This window comes from Ranitomeya imitator, chromosome 2 (assembly GCF_032444005.1).
Source record: "Ranitomeya imitator isolate aRanImi1 chromosome 2, aRanImi1.pri, whole genome shotgun sequence".
NCBI classification, from domain to species: domain Eukaryota; kingdom Metazoa; phylum Chordata; class Amphibia; order Anura; family Dendrobatidae; genus Ranitomeya; species Ranitomeya imitator.
Window position 1 is genome coordinate 123,847,394 of NC_091283.1, and position 17,434 is coordinate 123,864,827.

The window sequence follows — 17,434 nt, forward strand, 5'->3', positions numbered from 1 at the left end:
CTGTCTAGATGTGAATGTAATACAGTGGAAGTGCGTTAACAATTTCTGTTGCAGTCTTCATTGGTTTCCAGCACCGCTCTGATTTTCTGGACCACACTGGGGATTTAACTGTGAGCTGGAAGTTGCGTCATAACGAGGCTCTATATACTCGCACTGTAAAAGATGACTTCCTACTCTAAAGATCCATGCTGCCCAAAGTGTGGAATGAAGCTGAGCCTGGCTGCAGTTATAGCCAGGTATACTTTTTATCTCAAAACGCGCCAACATTTCAGAGAAAGTGATTCTTTAAAGATCTAGAGATACTAGTCCAGCCCCAGACTGGTTATCCCATCTATTGACAGGTGTCCATCAGCCGCAGCGGTGCTGGAAGAAGCCGGCTGCTGACAGTAGACAGACTACACTAGTCTTTAAACTATAATCTTCTCTGAAATGTTGTAGTGTTTCAGAGAAAACAATACCTGGCTATAATCAGCCAGGATCTAATTCATGCTGTCCACGGATTCAACAGCATTAGCCAACAGGTTCCCTTTAAACTGGTCTTTAAGGACACATTTTCCTCATAGATGGTTGTGTATAGAGCGCCATACACAGTGGGTGCCAGGAACTATATAAAACCGACACTCACTATACAGGTTTTGCATTTCCTTAATTATGGAGACCTGAAGAATTGTGCAGCAAGATGCCTTGAACCCCGAAAATCCAATGGTGGAATTGTAAAGATGAATATCTACAGTCTCTTCTACTTTCAGTATAAATAAAAAAAAATAAAAAAATAAATAAAAGCTTTTATTCAGTTCTAGTAATGCCCTAGGAAGTAGAGTTGGAAAACTAAAGTGCAAAAAATAAATAAAATAATATGCCCAGCCATGGAAGTGTAGGCAATCACCTTGGCACATTGATGACAACTTAACTACAATCACATGTGGCAGAGAGCGCAAACATTTTTGGAAAGGAAAGTCAATACTATGCATGTGCCTGGAGTGGTTTCTGCAGTGTAGGCACAGATAATTTTTATTTATATAGCGTTAACATATTCCGCAGCATTTTACATTGTAGATTCCTGAATGGCCCCTTCAGAAAAAGGTTCACACCAAATCTGCAGTTGAAAGTGCATAAAACTCCTAAATCAGGCAGGATACAGATTTAACTGAAGAACAATAGTCTTACATGTCCACCAACAAACACTGAGGCATTAAGCTGCAGACCCATGGTAGCCATCAGACACGTCTCATTGCCGCTGAAGACAGAATAGTTGCCAGTGCTGGGTTTGTCCTCGGGTTTGGGGCTTGGTGTTGGAGTGGTTGTAGTAGTTGGGGCGTGGGTCGTTGGGAGGTCCTCACTGCAGTGGAAATCTAAAATAAAGGGAGAAGAGGCAGACTTATTTGAGGGTAAGACATTAAATCTACACCAGCCCAATATGTATGGTGTAAACCCCTTGTGCTGATCCATAGGGTTTAGAGTCCAGAAGACCTCCGATGCCATGCTATCTATAGATAGCTATAAATCAAAGTCCTCTCTGGTGGTCCGGCTAATCTCTGCTGCTGGCGGCTGACAATACCCCCTTCTTACCTAGCAGGCAGGAAGAGTATCAGCTATATGGTCACAGTACAGGCTGCTTTTCTTCTATTGGTTGCTCTACAGCATGCAATCACTAAACAGACACCTGGCTGTAGGGCGCTGACCGAGCATGTGTGTACCGTGGTATACACGACAGACAAGGTGGTGCTGTAATAATGTCCTTTCTTCACAGCAGGTACATAGCAAACATTGGTCTTTTCATCATCTATGCCAGACCTGGGCAAAATGCGGCCCGCGACAGCGGAGGGGCTGAAAACAGTGTCCCACGGTCCGCACCGCGCTCGCCGTCTATATCTATGTAGACTGCATGGGTGGAGGAGGGGTCTCTGGCCACTTCCTCCACCAATCAGCGTGTGAAACAACTGACGCAATTTCATCGTGTCATCTGTGTATTGCAGAGAGTCAGCACGTCAGACACAGACAGGAGCAGAAGCAGAGCACCAGGAAACGGGACTGAAGCAATTTTTTTTTTCTTAAAGTTATTTATGTATATGTTGTGCTGGACGTGGGGAGGCCGTGCGTGCCTCAGGCGCTGGACGTGGGGAGGCCGTGCAGGCCTCACACATGAGCTGGACGTGGGGAGGCCGTACAGGCCTCACACATGCGCTGGACGTGGGGAGGCCGTGCGTGCCTCATGCAATAAATAGAAAAGGCTGTATTCAGATTCAATCGGTATATAGGGTAATGTCGGTATACTTCACTCTGCTCAATATTGAGGAGTGATTATTAATAATTACGTTAATATTGAGCTTAATTCATTTCAGCCTATTTGTTCGGCCCTCCACAACAGACACTGTCTCATGTGGCCCCTTGGGGAAATTAATTGCCAACCCCTGATCTATGCAATGGTGAGAAATAACAGTTACTTACCGATAAAGGTATTTCTCAGAGCCCATGACAGCACTACCAGAGAGAGAGGGGATCCGCCCTTCAAGGACAGGAAACCTATAGGATAAAAGGGCGGTACCTCTCTCCGGCGTCAGTTTGGTTTACAGAGCATCAGAGGTCCTCCAGGTTAGTGACAACAGGATAAAATATAATTTTAACAAAATGCTTAGCAGGATTACACCGTGTCTAAAAGTAAAAAAAACAAAAAACCACACTTCTTATAATAAAGGTGCTCCCCGCACACGTGATGAGGGGGAGAATAAGCAGGTGCTATCATGGGCTCTGAGAAATACCGTTATCAGTAAGTAACTTATTCTCAGTCGCCCATGACAGCACTACCAGAGAGAATTGCAGAGATTATTGCTTTAGGGAGGGACCACAGCCTGCAAGACCCTTCTTCCGAAGGTCAAGTCAGACGAAGAGGCTAGGTCTAAGCGGTAGTGCCTAAAAAAGGTTGAAGGTGATGACCAGGTGGCCGCCTTACAGATTTTGTCTATTGGTACCTCCGACCTTTCGGCCCAGGAGATCACCATAGCTCTTGTAGAGTGCGCTTTGAGCCCCTCAGGAACTGTGTTTCCCGTGGATAAGTACACCAAGGCAATCGCATCAGTTACCCAGCGAGATATAGTGCTTTTGGAGGCTTTGAGTCCTTTCCTAGGTCCCTGAAAACAGATAAGAGACCTTTCCTTCCTATACTGTTGGGAGGATTCTAAGTAATGTATTGGACACCTTCTCACATCTAATGTGTGGAATATTTCCTCTTTCTTATTTTTAGGATTTGGGCAGAAGGAAGGATTATTTCCTGGGACCTGTGGAAATTGGAAGCAACCTTGGGTAGATAAGCGGGGTCTGTTCTTAGTATTACCCCATCATCCATGATTTGCGTGAAGGGAGGATTTGCAGATAGAGCCTGCAGATCACTTATTCTACGGGCAGATCCGTAGATTTTAGTGGTTATTGTTTTCCTACTTTTTAATAGCGTAGACAATTTATCTGAAAAGCCTCTTGCCTTTAGTAATGACCTCTCATGTTCCACGCTGTCAAGTGGAGATTCGCTGACTGGGGGGTGGAACACCGGTCCCTGTGATAAGAGGTCCAAAAAGTCCTGAAGAACCCAGGGATCGGTGACCGATAGGAAAAGCAGGCCCCTTTGGGCCAGAAGGGGGCTATTAGGATGAGTCTCACCCTGTCCTGTCTGATTTTCCGCAGAACTGCCAGGATAATTTTATGAGGGGAAAAGGCATATGCGAGGCCCTTAGTCCAGGGAATCGTGAATGCATCCAGTGCCCGAGGGCCCCCTTTGGGGTTCAGAGAACAAAATTACTTTACTTTTCTGTTTTCTGCACTGGCAAAAAGGTCTATTACAGGGACCCCCCATATTTTGGTGATCTGATCGAAGACGCTTTGGTTCAGTGTCCATTCCCCCTGTTTTAACCGGATACGGCTTAAGAAGTCTGCTTTCTGCCGATCCTAGAGGGTTCCCTGTCAGGGACAGGAAGCCAAACTGACGCAGGAGAGAGGTACCGCCCTTTTATCCCATAGGTTTCTTGTCCCTGAAGGGCGGATCCCCCCTCTCTCTGGTAGTGCTGTCATGGGCGACTGAGAAATCCTTTTAAGGACCTCCTATCAGCCTTATTTTGTCCTGCACAACTGATAAATGATCAAGTCAATAGCAGTTGTATGATGCAGGCTCATGGACTGTGCCCGCACCATACCCAGCCGATAATGGCTTCTGTGGCAGGATAAGAGTTAGACTTAACTTCCCATATGCATCAATGAGCCTTGGATGCTGTGGAGGAGTCTAGTACCAGTGTACTGGCCACAACCAAAGCAGCAGTTTTATGGAGATTCTATGACCCAGCTGTCTATTTGCACATTTTTTATTGCTTCCAATACATCTTCAAGAACGGAGTGTTTATTCCCTGCCTAATACTTTGACAGGTGCCAATCATTATTATTCACTTCTTCCATTTGTTGTTTTAAAGGCAATCCCAAAATGTAAGGGGCACAAGGAGCATGTAAATGTACTGTTGTGTAGATAGGGAAAGCGTAGTTCCCTAGTTTGACCACTAGGTGGGGTTAGAGTTTCAGTAAGTAGATGGTTAATGTGGGAGGAGTTAGTGACAGGCTTCAGAGCAGCTGATATTTGGATCAGTTGGGCGGGAGCGCCCTGTCAGGGCAGTCAGCTCTGCAAAAGTCCAAGGTCCAGTCAGGCAGCATCAGGGCCAGGAAGGCCAGCTGAGAGAAGGAAGGCATTGAAAGGGTCACTGGCAGTGCAGTATAAGTGGGACTGTGGCTGTAAGTGCTAGAAAAGAACTAAGCAGTACAGACAGGTCACTCAGAATGTGGCGGCTTGCTACATGGATGTACTCAGGACCAGGGAAAAATGGTTTAGAGGAATCCCTACTAAAGTAAGACTGGACAGAGAGGACGCTGGAGGACCGACAGGCACGGTCCGTTCCGGAAGCGAGCTTAGTAAAGATGAAGGAAAGAGAAAGAGGAGAAGCTGTGTAATGCAAAGCCAGATATACAGGTCCTTCTCCAAAAATTAGCATATAGTGTTAAATTTCATTATTTACCATAATGTAATGATTACAATTAAACTTTCATATATTATAGATTCATTATCCACCAACTGAAATTTGTCAGGTCTTTTATTGTTTTAATACTGATGATTTTGGCATACAACTCCTGATAACCCAAAAAACCTGTCTCAATAAATTAGCATATTTCACCCATCCAATCAAATAAGTGTTTTTTAATAACAAACAAAAAAAACATCAAATAATAATGTTCAGTTATGCACTCAATACTTGGTCGGGAATCCTTTGAAGAAATGACTGCTTCAATGCGGCGTGGCATGGAGGCAATCAGCCTGTGACACTGCTGAGATGTTATGGAGGCCCAGGATGCTTCAATAGCGGCCTTAAGCTCATCCAGAGTGTTGGGTCTTGCGTCTCTCAACTTTCTCTTCACAATATCCCACAGATTCTCTATGGGGTTCAGGTCAGGAGAGTTGGCAGGCCAATTGAGCACAGTAATACCATGGTCAGTAAACCATTTACCAGTGGTTTTGGCACTGTGAGCAGGTGCCAGGTCGTGCTGAAAAATGAAATCTTCATCTCCATAAAGCATTTCAGCCGATGGAAGCATGAAGTGCTCCAAAATCTCCTGATAGCTAGCTGCATTGACCCTGCCCTTGATGAAACACAGTGGACCAACACCAGCAGCTGACATGGCACCCCACACCATCACTGACTGTGGGTACTTGACACTGGACTTCAGGCATTTTGGCATTTCCTTCTCCCCAGTCTTCCTCCAGACTCTGGCACCTTGATTTCCGAATGACATGCAAAATTTGCTTTCATCAGAAAAAAGTACTTGGGACCACTTAGCAACAGTCCAGTGCTGCTTCTCTGTAGCCCAGGTCAGGCGCCTCTGCCGCTGTTTATGGTTCAAAAGTGGCTTTACCTGGGGAATGCGGCACCTGTAGCCCATTTCCTGCACACGCCTGTGCACGGTGGCTCTGGATGTTTCCACACCAGACTCAGTCCACTGCTTCCTCAGGTTCCCCAAGGTCTGGAATCGGTCCTTCTCCACAATCTTCCTCAGGGTCCGGTCTCCTCTTCTCGTTGTACAGCGTTTTCTGCCACATTGTTTCCTTCCAACAGACTTACCATTGAGGTGCCTTGATACAGCACTCTGGGAACAGCCTATTTGTTGAGAAATTTCTTTCTGGGTCTTACCCTCTTGCTTGAGGGTGTCAATGATGGCCTTCTTGACATCTGTCAGGTCGCTAGTCTTACCCATGATGGGGGTTTTGAGTAATGAACCAGGCAGGGAGTTTATAAAAGCCTCAGGTATCTTTTGCATGTGTTTAGAGTTAATTAGTTGATTCAGAAGATTAGGGTAATAGGTCGTTTAGAGAACCTTTTCTTGATATGCTAATTTATTGAGACAGGTTTTTTGGGTTATCAGGAGTTGTATGCCAAAATCATCAGTATTAAAACAATAAAAGACCTGACAAATTTCAGTTGGTGGATAATGAATCTATAATATATGAAAGTTTAATTGTAATCATTACATTATGGTAAATAATGAAATTTAACACTATATGCTAATTTTTTGAGAAGGACCTGTAAATGCTGACAAGGAAAGGGGAGACCGGGACAGAGAAGAAACTATTGTTAACCCCTTTACCCCCAAGGGTGGTTTGCACGTTATGGACCGGGCCAATTTTTATAATTCTGACCACTGTCCCTTTATGAGGTTATAACTCTGGAACGCTTCAATGGATCCCAGTGATTCTGACATTGTTTTCTCGTGACATATTGTACTTCATGATAGCGGTAAAAAATGTTTGATGTTACCTGCGTTTATTTGTGAAAAAAAAAAAAAAAAAAACGGAAATTTAGCGAAAATTTCGAAATTTTTCAACTTTGAATTTTTATGCAATTAAATCACAGAGATATGTCACACAAAATACTTAATAAGTAACATTTCCCACATGTCTACTTTACATCAGCACAATTTTGGAACCAAAATTTTTTTTTGTTAGGGAGTTACAAGGGTTAAAAGTTGACCAGCAATTTCTCATTTTTACAACACCATTTTTTTTTTTTAATAGGGACCACATCTCATTTGAAGTCATTTTGAGGGGTCTATATGATAGAAAATGCCCAAGTGTTACACCATTCTAAAAACTGCACCCCTCAAGGTGCTCAAAACCACATTCAAGAAGTTTATAAACCCTTCTGGTGCTTCACAGGAATTTTTTGAATGTTTAAATAAAAATGAATATTTAACTTATTTTTCACAAACAATTTACTTAAGCTCCAATTTGTTTTATTTTACCAAGGGTAACAGGAGAAAATGGACCCCAAAATTTGTTGTACAATTTGTCCTGAGTACGCCGATACCCCCATATGTGGGGGTAAACCACTGTTTGTGCGCATGGGAGAGCTCGGAAGGGAAGGAGCGCCGTTTGACTTTTCAATGCAAAATTGACAGGAATTGAGATGGGACGCCATGTTGCATTTGGAGATCCACTAATGTGCCTAAACATTCAAACTCCCCACAAGTGACACCGTTTTGGAAAGTAGACCCCCTAAGGAACTTATCTAGATGTGTGGTGAGCACTTTGACCCACCAAGGGCTTCACAGAAGTTTATAATGCAGAGCCGTAAAAATAAAAAACATTTTTTCCCACAAAAATTAATTTTAAGCCCCCAGTTTTGTATTTTCCCGAGGGTAACAGGAAAAATTGGACCCCAAAAGTTGTTGTCCAAATTGTCCAGAGTACGCCGATAGCCCATATGTGGGGGGGAACCACCGTTTGGGCACATGGGAGGGCTCGGAAGGGAAGGAGCGCCATTTGGAATGCAGACTTAGATGGAATGGTCTGCAGGCATCACATTGCGTTTGCAGAGCCTCTAATGTACCTAAACAATAGAAGCCCCCCACAAGTGACCCCATTTTTGAAAGTAGACCCCCTAAGGAACTCATCTAGATGTGTTGTGAGAGCTTTGAACCCCCAAGTGTTTCACTACAGTTTATAATGCAGAGCTGTGAAAAAAAAAAAAAAAAATTCCCCAAAAATGATTTTTGAGCCCGCAGTTTTATATTTTCCCAAGGGTAACAGGAGAAATTGGACCCCAAAAGTTGTTGTCGTATTTGTCCTGAGTACGCTGATACCCGATATGTTGGGGTAAACCCCTGTTTGGGCACACGGGAGAGCTCGGAAGGGAAGGAGCACTGTTTTACTTTTTCAACGCAGAATTGGCTGGCATTGAGATCGGACGCCATGTTGCGTTTGGAGAGCCCCTGATGTGCCTAAACAGTGGAAACCCCCCAATTATAGCTGAAACCCTAATCCAAACACACCCCTAACCCCAACGGTAACCCTAACCACACCTCTAACCCAGACACACCCCTAACCCTAATCCCAACCGTAAATGTAATCCAAACCCTAACCCTAACTTTAGCCCCAACCCTAACTGTAGCCTTAACCCTAACCCTAGCCCTAACTGTAGCCTTAACCCCAACCGGAAAATGGAAATACATTTTTTTAATTTTTCCCTAACTAAGGAGGTGATGAAGGGGGGTTTGATTTACTTTTATAGCGGGTTGTTTAGCGGATTTTAGGATTGGCAGCCGTCACACACTGAAAGATGCTTTTTATTGCAAAAAATATTTTTTGCGTTACCACATTTTGAGAGCTATAATTTTTCCATATTTGAGTCCACAGAGTCATGTGAGGTCTTGTTTTTTGCGGGACGAGTTGACTTTTTATCGGTAACATTTTCGGGCACGTGACATTTTTTGATCGCTTTTTATTCCGATTTTTGTGAGGCAGAATGACCAAAAACCAGCTATTTATGAATTTCTTTTGAGGGAGGCATTTATACCGTTCCGCGTTTGGTAAAATTGATAAAGCAGTTTTATTCTTCGGGTCAGTACGATTACAGCGACACCTCATTTATATCATTTTTTTATGTTTTGGCGCTTTTATATGATAAACTATTTTATAGAAAAAATTATTTTTGCATCGCTTTATTCTGAGGACTATAACTTTTTTATTTTTTCGCTGATGATGCGGTGTGGCGGCTCGTTTTTTTGCGGGACAAGATGACGTTTTCAGCGGTACCATGGTTATTTATATCCGTCTTTTTGATCGCGTGTTATTCTACTTTTTGTTTGGCAGTATGAGAAAGTGTTTGCCTTTTTTACAGTGCTCACTGAAGGGGTTAACTAGTGCTATAGTTTTATATGTGAGGTCGTTACGGACGCGGCGATAATAAATGTGTACTTTTGTGTTTTTATTTAGATAAAGAAATTTATAGGAACAATATATTTTTGGGGGGTATTTTTTTTTTTTACACATTGGAATTTTTTTTTTTTATACTATAACATTGCCCCGGGGTGTAGGGCATCATGTTATAGTGTAAGATCGCTGATCTGACACTTTGCTGTGCACTGTGTCAGATCAGCGATCTGACGTGCACTTTACCTATGCTTCCCGGCGCCTGCTCTGAGCAGGCACAGTGAAGCCACCTTCCTGCAGGACCCAGATGCCGCGGCATCTTGGATCCGGGCCTGCAAGGAGGAGGAGGTGGTGGTAAGAGACCCTCACAGCAACGCGATCACATTGCGTTGCTGCGGGGGTCTCAGGGAAGCCCCCTCCCTGCGTGATGCTTCCCTATACCGCCGGCACACTGCGATCATGTTTGATCGCAGTGTGCCGGGGGTTAATGTGCCAGGGGTGGTCCGTGACCGCTCCTGGCACATAGTGCCGGATGTCAGCTGCGATAGGCAGATGACACCCGGCCGCGCTTCCCCCATGAGCACGGTCGATCGCCATGACGTACTATCCTGTCGAGGGTCAGATAGGCCTAGGTCACTTCGACGGGATAGTACGTCTAAGGTCAGAAAGGGGTTAAGCCTGCTGTCAGTGCTGAAAAGAACCATTACGTGCTTTTGTGCCCCACCTGTGTCTTCTGGTCCTCCCTATCCTGAGTGTGGATACAGGATGACTACTTATTGGCATTAAGCCATTGCAATTTTTGTGTTTGTCATCGGATTTTTAATTCACATTATTAAAAATACAATATTTTTTGTAAACGGGACTCCACAAATGTTTGTAGCCAGGGGGTGTTTGTTCTTCATATTGCATACCCTGATACACGTTTGATGCACGCTTCTTGGCATTTGGTGCCCATCCACACTTGTTTTTTCATTGTAATGTCGGACCCAATCTCTGTCTTGTGCTGTCTTGGGCTTAACATAAAATGGTGCAACCCAGGCAATAAAAAGCAAACAAAAAACACAACAAAACCCACCAGTGAAGTAATTGCACCACGAGCAAGAGAGTACCCCAATAGTCAATGCACTTACCCCTTATTACAGTCACATCCTGGGCATAAGCTAAAAGAGAAACATTCCAGTAGTCTTGTATTACATTTTCTGTGATTATATCTTTATGTTGGACACACGTGTAGGTGGCATTAATTGGTATTGGATCATTAACAGACGTGGCTGTAGTTAAAAGCCCTGGGGAAAAAAGCAAACTCATGAGCGATTTTGATCCTCAGGAAACAAAAAAAAACAAAAAAAAAAACAAAAAAAAAAACACAACACCAACAGTTCAGTGAATTTATCACTTCCACGCAGATAATAGCCAAGAGCACTTGCATTTTGCAGAACCCCACCGCTCACAAGAGTCGCTATATCGCAAACTAAGGCCTCCTTCACACTTCCGTCGTTTGGCATCCGTCGCAATCCGTAGTTTTGGGAAAGAAACGGATCCTGCAAATGTGCCTGCAGGTCTTTTTTCCCCCATACACTTGTATTAGCGACGGATTGCCACACATTGCGTCCGTCGTGCAACGGATCCGTCGTGTTTTGGCAGACCGTCGACATGAAAAAAAAAAACATTCAAGTGATCGTTTTTTTGTCCGTCGCGTCCGCCATTTTCTACCACGCATGCGTGGCCGAAACTCCGCCCCCTCCTCCCCAGACTTCAGAATGGGCAGCTGATGCGTTGAAAAACTGCATCCGCTTTCCACGTTGTGCATAAGTTTCACAACATGCATCGGCCCGGTACTGACGCAAGTGTGAAAGTGGTCTAAGCCGGTCCACCTGATGCTCATACTCCAGGGCATCTCAACACTTGGGCGCCATATACAAAACTATATAGGGTAAAGGAACGGCAGCCGACGATGTGATATAGGGACCCCAGCCATACACAGAGGACTGTTCAGCATGGAAATTTTGGTGAACTTGACTCATGTTGTGATTTCACCTCTCTGCTACAGAAATTTTAGCAATCAAAGTATTGGCACAAAACGCAAGTCCAAGTGGGTGATAACAGATCTACTTGTACTGAGAGAAGTACACTTCCCAGTGGAAAGTGTCTGACAACACCCACTTGGACTTTGACACTTCACTGGGGATGTGCACGTCTCCCTGTACAAGTTGCTATCTGATAATTAGTTAAAACAAGCTTGGGCCAATAGTTCGAAACAGGTGAAATGAAAGACCTTTTTATCTGCTCTTCAACCACTATTACATCCTGTGAGGAGCTCAACACAAAAAAAAAAAAGCAGCACACACGGATTAAATGAAAAGTAATAAAACCCACTGCAAGCCTATCTTAGTCAGTATGTTCCAGGAGCCACCTCTTCATCATGAGGAGTAAACCATTAGCAAGTGTTTCTCATACCAATATATACCTGCTCTTCCTTCTAGCAAGTCACAGCCCTAACCTCCAAGATACTTTGGGGATGCAAGAAGTTACTTATCAAAACTACACACACTACCTGAGAATCATGAGGGGAAAAAAACAATATACAGCAATATCCAAACATTCTTTTTCTTGAATCACAATTCCTTTAGCACGAGAAAGTCAGAAGATCCAAAAGATCTCATCTACATAAATTCTTATCGAGATTTTGGAAATTTGATAAGTGTCGCTCTATCCTGGAATCCCACTTTTCCTACAAGAAAATGTTTAGAAACAATTATACAATTCTATAACTGTTCTTGCTCATATCAAATACACAGCCAGCGTCCGGTGGACACCACACAGCCAGCGTCCGGTGGACACCACACAGCCAGCGTCCGGTGGACACCACACAGCCAGCGTCCGGTGGACACCACACAGCCAGCGTCCGGTGGACACCACACAGCCAGCGTCCGGTGGACACCACACAGCCAGCGTCCGGTGGACACCACACAGCCAGCGTCCGGTGGACACCACACAGCCAGCGTCCGGTGGACACCACACAGCCAGCGTCCGGTGGACACCACACAGCCAGCGTCCGGTGGACACCACACAGCCAGCGTCCGGTGGACACCACACAGCCAGCGTCCGGTGGACACCACACAGCCAGCGTCCGGTGGACACCACACAGAGAAAGTAATGAGATTGCATATATGACATCAGTACAACATGTTCCCTGGGCTCATGACTGTTTTTGAACGTCATACTGTAGCTCATCCAGAGGGGACCGGTCTTGTGGAGCAACACTGATCTGCCAGATTGCTCAATCCTGATCTAGATTGTGGACTTTGATTGGATTGCATCGAAGAGATTTAAATGTGCCTCTAGAAAGTGCATAAATAATAGGAGAGTTAAGAGTCCGCTGCTTCTGGTCACCCCGTTTGCTTCTGGGGTTGATTGTACCTCATTTCTGGCATCACCGAGGCTTAGAGGACAGAGCGGTGGCTTGATAGAAGGAGAGCGGCATATAGGTAAGAGACTCATACTAATGTTTAGACCTGACAGTGGCTACTGCAGCCTCACTGGGGATTTTATGCCATTTCAATTGATCAAAAAACAAAAATTGGTGTGAGCTGTATGGAATGAGAACTAAGCGTGAAGTTACTGTACAAGAATCATTAACACCAGAAAAGCTGTTTGAGAAGTGAGGTGGTGTGATGAGACATGAATCCATTTCCCTCCCCAAACCCCCCCACCAAGCAAGTGCACTCGATATGCTTATGAAGGTCGTCCCATTACATCCAGTCACATGGTGCCGAGTGCTCCATTCCCCCCACCCCCCTAAACTCTTAGCTGACGGATCAGTGACAGGTTAGCACCTTGTATAATTTGCAGCATGCACAGGCATATTACACAAGACCAATAGAGGGCATATATGGTGAATGGAAGAGGAGAAAAAAACAAAAAACGGAGCAGGAAGAACCACCTTCGCCAAGTCAGTGTTGAATCCTTCTAGTAAACCTTTCTTCCATAATCTTCATATATAAAGCTGACATTTATCTTTGCGTACAAATAAATATCACAAAACACTGACACTTTTGGAAACCCACTTACATGCAGGAATATACATTAACCCCTTTACCCCCAAGGGTGGTTTGCACGTTAATGACCGGGCCAATTTTTACAATTCTGACCACTGTCCCTTTATGAGGTTATAACTCTGGAACGCTTCAACGGATCCCAGTGAATCTGACATTGTTTTCTCGTGACATATTGTACTTCATGACAATGGTAAAAATTCTTTGATAGTACCTGCGTTTATTTGTGAGAAAAACGGAAATTTGGCGAAAATTATGAAAATTTCGCAATTTTCCAACTTTGAATTTTTATGCAATTAAATCACAGAGATGTCACACAAAATACTTAATAAGTAACATTTCCCACATGTCTACTTTACATCAGCACAATTTTGGAACCAAAATTTTTTTTTGTTAGGGAGTTATAAGGGTTAAAAGTTGACCAGCAATTTCTCATTTCTACAACACAATTTTTTTTTTTAGGGACCACATCTCATTTGAAGTCATTTTGAGGGGTCTATATGATAGAAAATACCCAAGTGTGACACCATTCTAAAAACTACACCCCTCAAGGTGCTCAAAACCACATTCAAGAAGTTTATTAACCCTTCTGGTGCTTCACAGGAATTTTTTGAATGTTTAAATAAAAATGAACATTTAACTTTTTTTCACAAAAAATTTAATTCAGCTCCAATTTGTTTTATTTTACTAAGGGTAACAGGAGAAAATGGACCCCAAACGTTGTACAATTTGTCCTGAGTACGCCAATACCCCACATGTGGGGGTAAACCACTGTTTGGGCGCATGGCACAGCTCGGAAGCGAAGGAGCACCATTTGACTTTTCAATGCAAAATTGACTGGAATTGAGATGGGATGCCATGTTTCGTTTGTAGAGCCCCTGATGTGCCTAAACATTGAAACCCCCCACAAGTGACACCATTTTGGAAAGTAGACCCCCTAAGGAACTTATTTAGAGGTGTGGTGAGCACTTTGACCCACGAAGGGCTTCACAGAAGTTTATAATGGAGAGCCGTAAAAATAAAAAAAAAATTTTCCCACAAAAATTATTTTTTAGCCCCCAGTTTTGTATTTTCCCCGAGGGTAACAGGAGAAATTGGACCCCAAAATTTGTTGTCCAATTTGTCCTGAGTGCGCTGATACCCCATATGTGGGGGGGAACCACTGTTTGGGCGCATGGGAGGGCTCGGAAGGGAAGGAGCTCCATTTGGAATGCAGACTTAGATGGAATGGTCTGCTGGTGTCACATTGCATTTGCAGAGCCCCTAATGTACCTAAACAGTAGAAACCCCCCACAAGTGACACCATTTTGGAAACTAGACCCCCTAAGGAACTCATCTAGATGTGTTGTGAGAGCTTTGAACCCCCAAGTGTTTCACTACAGTTTGTAACGCAGAGCCGTGAAAATTAAAAATCTTGGGAGTTTGGTTTGGGACTAAATATGCTTTTTTTTTTTTTTTAAAAAAAACAAGTATTGTACACTGGTATATTGCTGATAACAAAGTATTCCTTTTATTGTTTATGTGCAATATTTATGGTTTAATTAAAAATATCTGATTTAAAAAAAAAAAAAAATTAAAAATCTTTTTTTTCCCACAAAAATTACTTTTCAGCCCCCAGTTTTGTATTTTCCCAAGGGTAACAGGAGAAATTGGACCCCAACAGTTGTTGTCCGTTTTTGTTTTATTTGTCCTGAGTACGCTGATACCTGATATGTTGGGGTTAACCCCTGTTTGGGCACACGGGAGAGCTCGGAAGGGAAGAATTGGCTGGAATTAAGATCGGACGCCATGTCGCTTTTGGAGAGCCCCTGATGTGCCTAAACAGTGGAAACCCCCCAATTATAACTGAAACCCTAATCCAAACACTCCCCTAACCCCAATTCCAACGGTAACCCTAACCACACCTCTAACCCGGACACACCCCTAACCCTAATCCCAACTGTAAATGTAATCTAAACCCTAACTGTAACTTTAGCCCCAACCCAAACTGTAGCCCTAGCCCTAACCCTAATGGGAAAATGGAAATAAATACATTTTTTTAATTTTTCCCTAACTAAGGGGGTGATGAAGGGGGGTTTAATTTACTTTTATAGTGGGTCTTTTAGCGGATTTTTATGATTGGCAGCCGTCACACACTGAAAGACGCTTTTTATTGCAAAAAATATTTTTTGCGTTACCACATTTTGAGAGCTATAATTTTTCCATATTTTGGTCCACTGAGTCATGTGAGGTCTTGTTTTTTGCGGGACGAGTTGACGTTTTTATTGGTAACATTTTCGGGCATGTGACATTTTTTGATCGCTTTTTATTCCGATTTTTGTGAGGCGGAATGACCAAAAACCAGCTATTCATGAATTTCTTTTGGGGGAGGCGTTTATACCGTTCTGCGTTTGGTAAAATTGATGAAGCAGTTTTATTCTTCGGGTCAGTACGAGTACAGCGACACCTCATATTTTTTTAGGTTTTGGCGCTTTTATACGATAAAAACTATTTTATAGAAAAAATAATTATTTTGGCATCGCTTTATTCTCAGGACTATAACTTTTATTTTTTTGCTGATGATGCTGTATGGCGGCTCGTTTTTTGCGGGACAAGATGACGCTTTCAGCGGTACCATGGTTCATTATATCTGTCCTTTTGATCGCGTGTTATTCCACTTTTTGTTCGGCGGTATGATAAAGCGTTGTTTTTTACCTCTTTTTTTCTTTTTTCTTATGGTGTTTACTGAAGGGGTTAACTAGTGGGCCAGTTTTATAGGTCGGGCCGTTATGGATGCGGCGATACTAAATATGTGTACTTTTATTGTTTTTTTTTTTTTTATTTACTTTTTTACTTTGTCCCAGGGGGGGGACATCACAGATCGGTGATCTGACAGTTTGCACAGCACTCTGTCAGATCACCGATCTGATAGCAGTGCAGGCTGCTTCACAGTGCCTGCTCTGAGCAGGCTCTGTGAAGCCACCTCCCTCCCTGCAGGACCCGGATCCGCGGCCATCTTGGATCCGGGTCTGGAGCAGGCAGGGAGGGAGGGAGGTAAGACCCTCGCAGCAACGCGATCACATCGCGTTGCTGCGGGGGGCTCAGGGAAGCCCACAGGGAGCCCCCTCCCTGCGGGAAGCTTCCCTGCACCGCCGGCACATCGCGATCATCTTTGATCGCAGTGTGCCAGGGGTTAATGTGCCGGGGGCGGTCCGTGACCGCTCCTGGCACATAGTGCTGCGATAGGCCGTGAGCACCGCCGATCGCGCTGGACGTACTATCCCGTCCGTGGTCATAGGGGCCCACCCCACCTCGACGGGATAGTACGTCCGATGTCAGAAAGGGGTTAATAGAAATGTTCTCTTACACATCTCACTTTGCAAAAAAAAAAAAAAACATTTAAAAGGACTACCATCATTTATCTTATATATAATTGCCTAGAATACTACTTCCTGCAATTTGTGCCAACTTCCGTGGCAATGTCCGGAGCTAATGTCCGGAGCTAATGTCCGGAGCTAATGTCCGGAGCTAATGTCCGGAGCTAATGTCCGGAGCTAATGTCCGGAGCTAATGTCCGGAGCTAATGTCCGGAGCTAATGTCCGGAGCTAATGTCCGGAGCTAATGTCCGGAGCTAATGTCCGGAGCTAATGTCCGGAGCTAATGTCCGGAGCTAATGTCCGGAGCTAATGTCCGGAGCTAATGTCCGGAGCTAATGTCCGGAGCTAATGTCCGGAGCTAATGTCCGGAGCTAATGTCCGGAGCTAAGTGACGTCAACAGTGTCCAGTGTCTGATTGGTTGCCGCCTGCTGCGAGCGACCAATCAGAAACGTGCCGTACTGTGACACACTCCGCCCGCCATTTTGGTGTGATTTTTGAATTTTTACCTCACAGCAAGTTTCTACTGCGTGGAGGCGGGCCCAGTGACGTTGCTCTTCAAGCTCCTGCCGAATTTCAAGTATATATGGATTCTAGACTCCCGATTCTTTAGAATCGGGCTGCCATCTAGTAATATATAATTGCATGCGCATCTTATACTTCCTGATCTTTTACATTTCCCCCCGCATGTGGCTTTTACCAGTTTGCCATGTTATTTCCTTCACATAACTCAATGTAGGAGCCATGGTACCATGAAAAGCTTATGCAGCGCTGCCAGAGTTTTCCAGTCCCAAG

The 17,434-nt window shown here is 44.1% G+C and overlaps 1 protein-coding gene across 4 annotated transcripts in view; it reads right to left on the bottom strand.

The window, feature by feature from the left end:
• Nucleotides 1-17,434, bottom strand: part of LAMP2 (lysosomal associated membrane protein 2) — a 94,803-nt gene that overhangs the window by 29,613 nt on the left and 47,756 nt on the right. For all 4 annotated transcript variants that reach the window (XM_069747193.1, XM_069747190.1, XM_069747192.1 and 1 more), the window contains exons 4-5: nucleotides 10,360-10,515; nucleotides 1,168-1,352 (exon numbers count right to left, since the gene is read on the bottom strand). In XM_069747193.1, coding sequence (XP_069603294.1) covers nucleotides 1,168-1,352; nucleotides 10,360-10,515 — 341 coding nt within the window. The remainder of the gene's footprint in view (nucleotides 1-1,167; nucleotides 1,353-10,359; nucleotides 10,516-17,434) is intronic.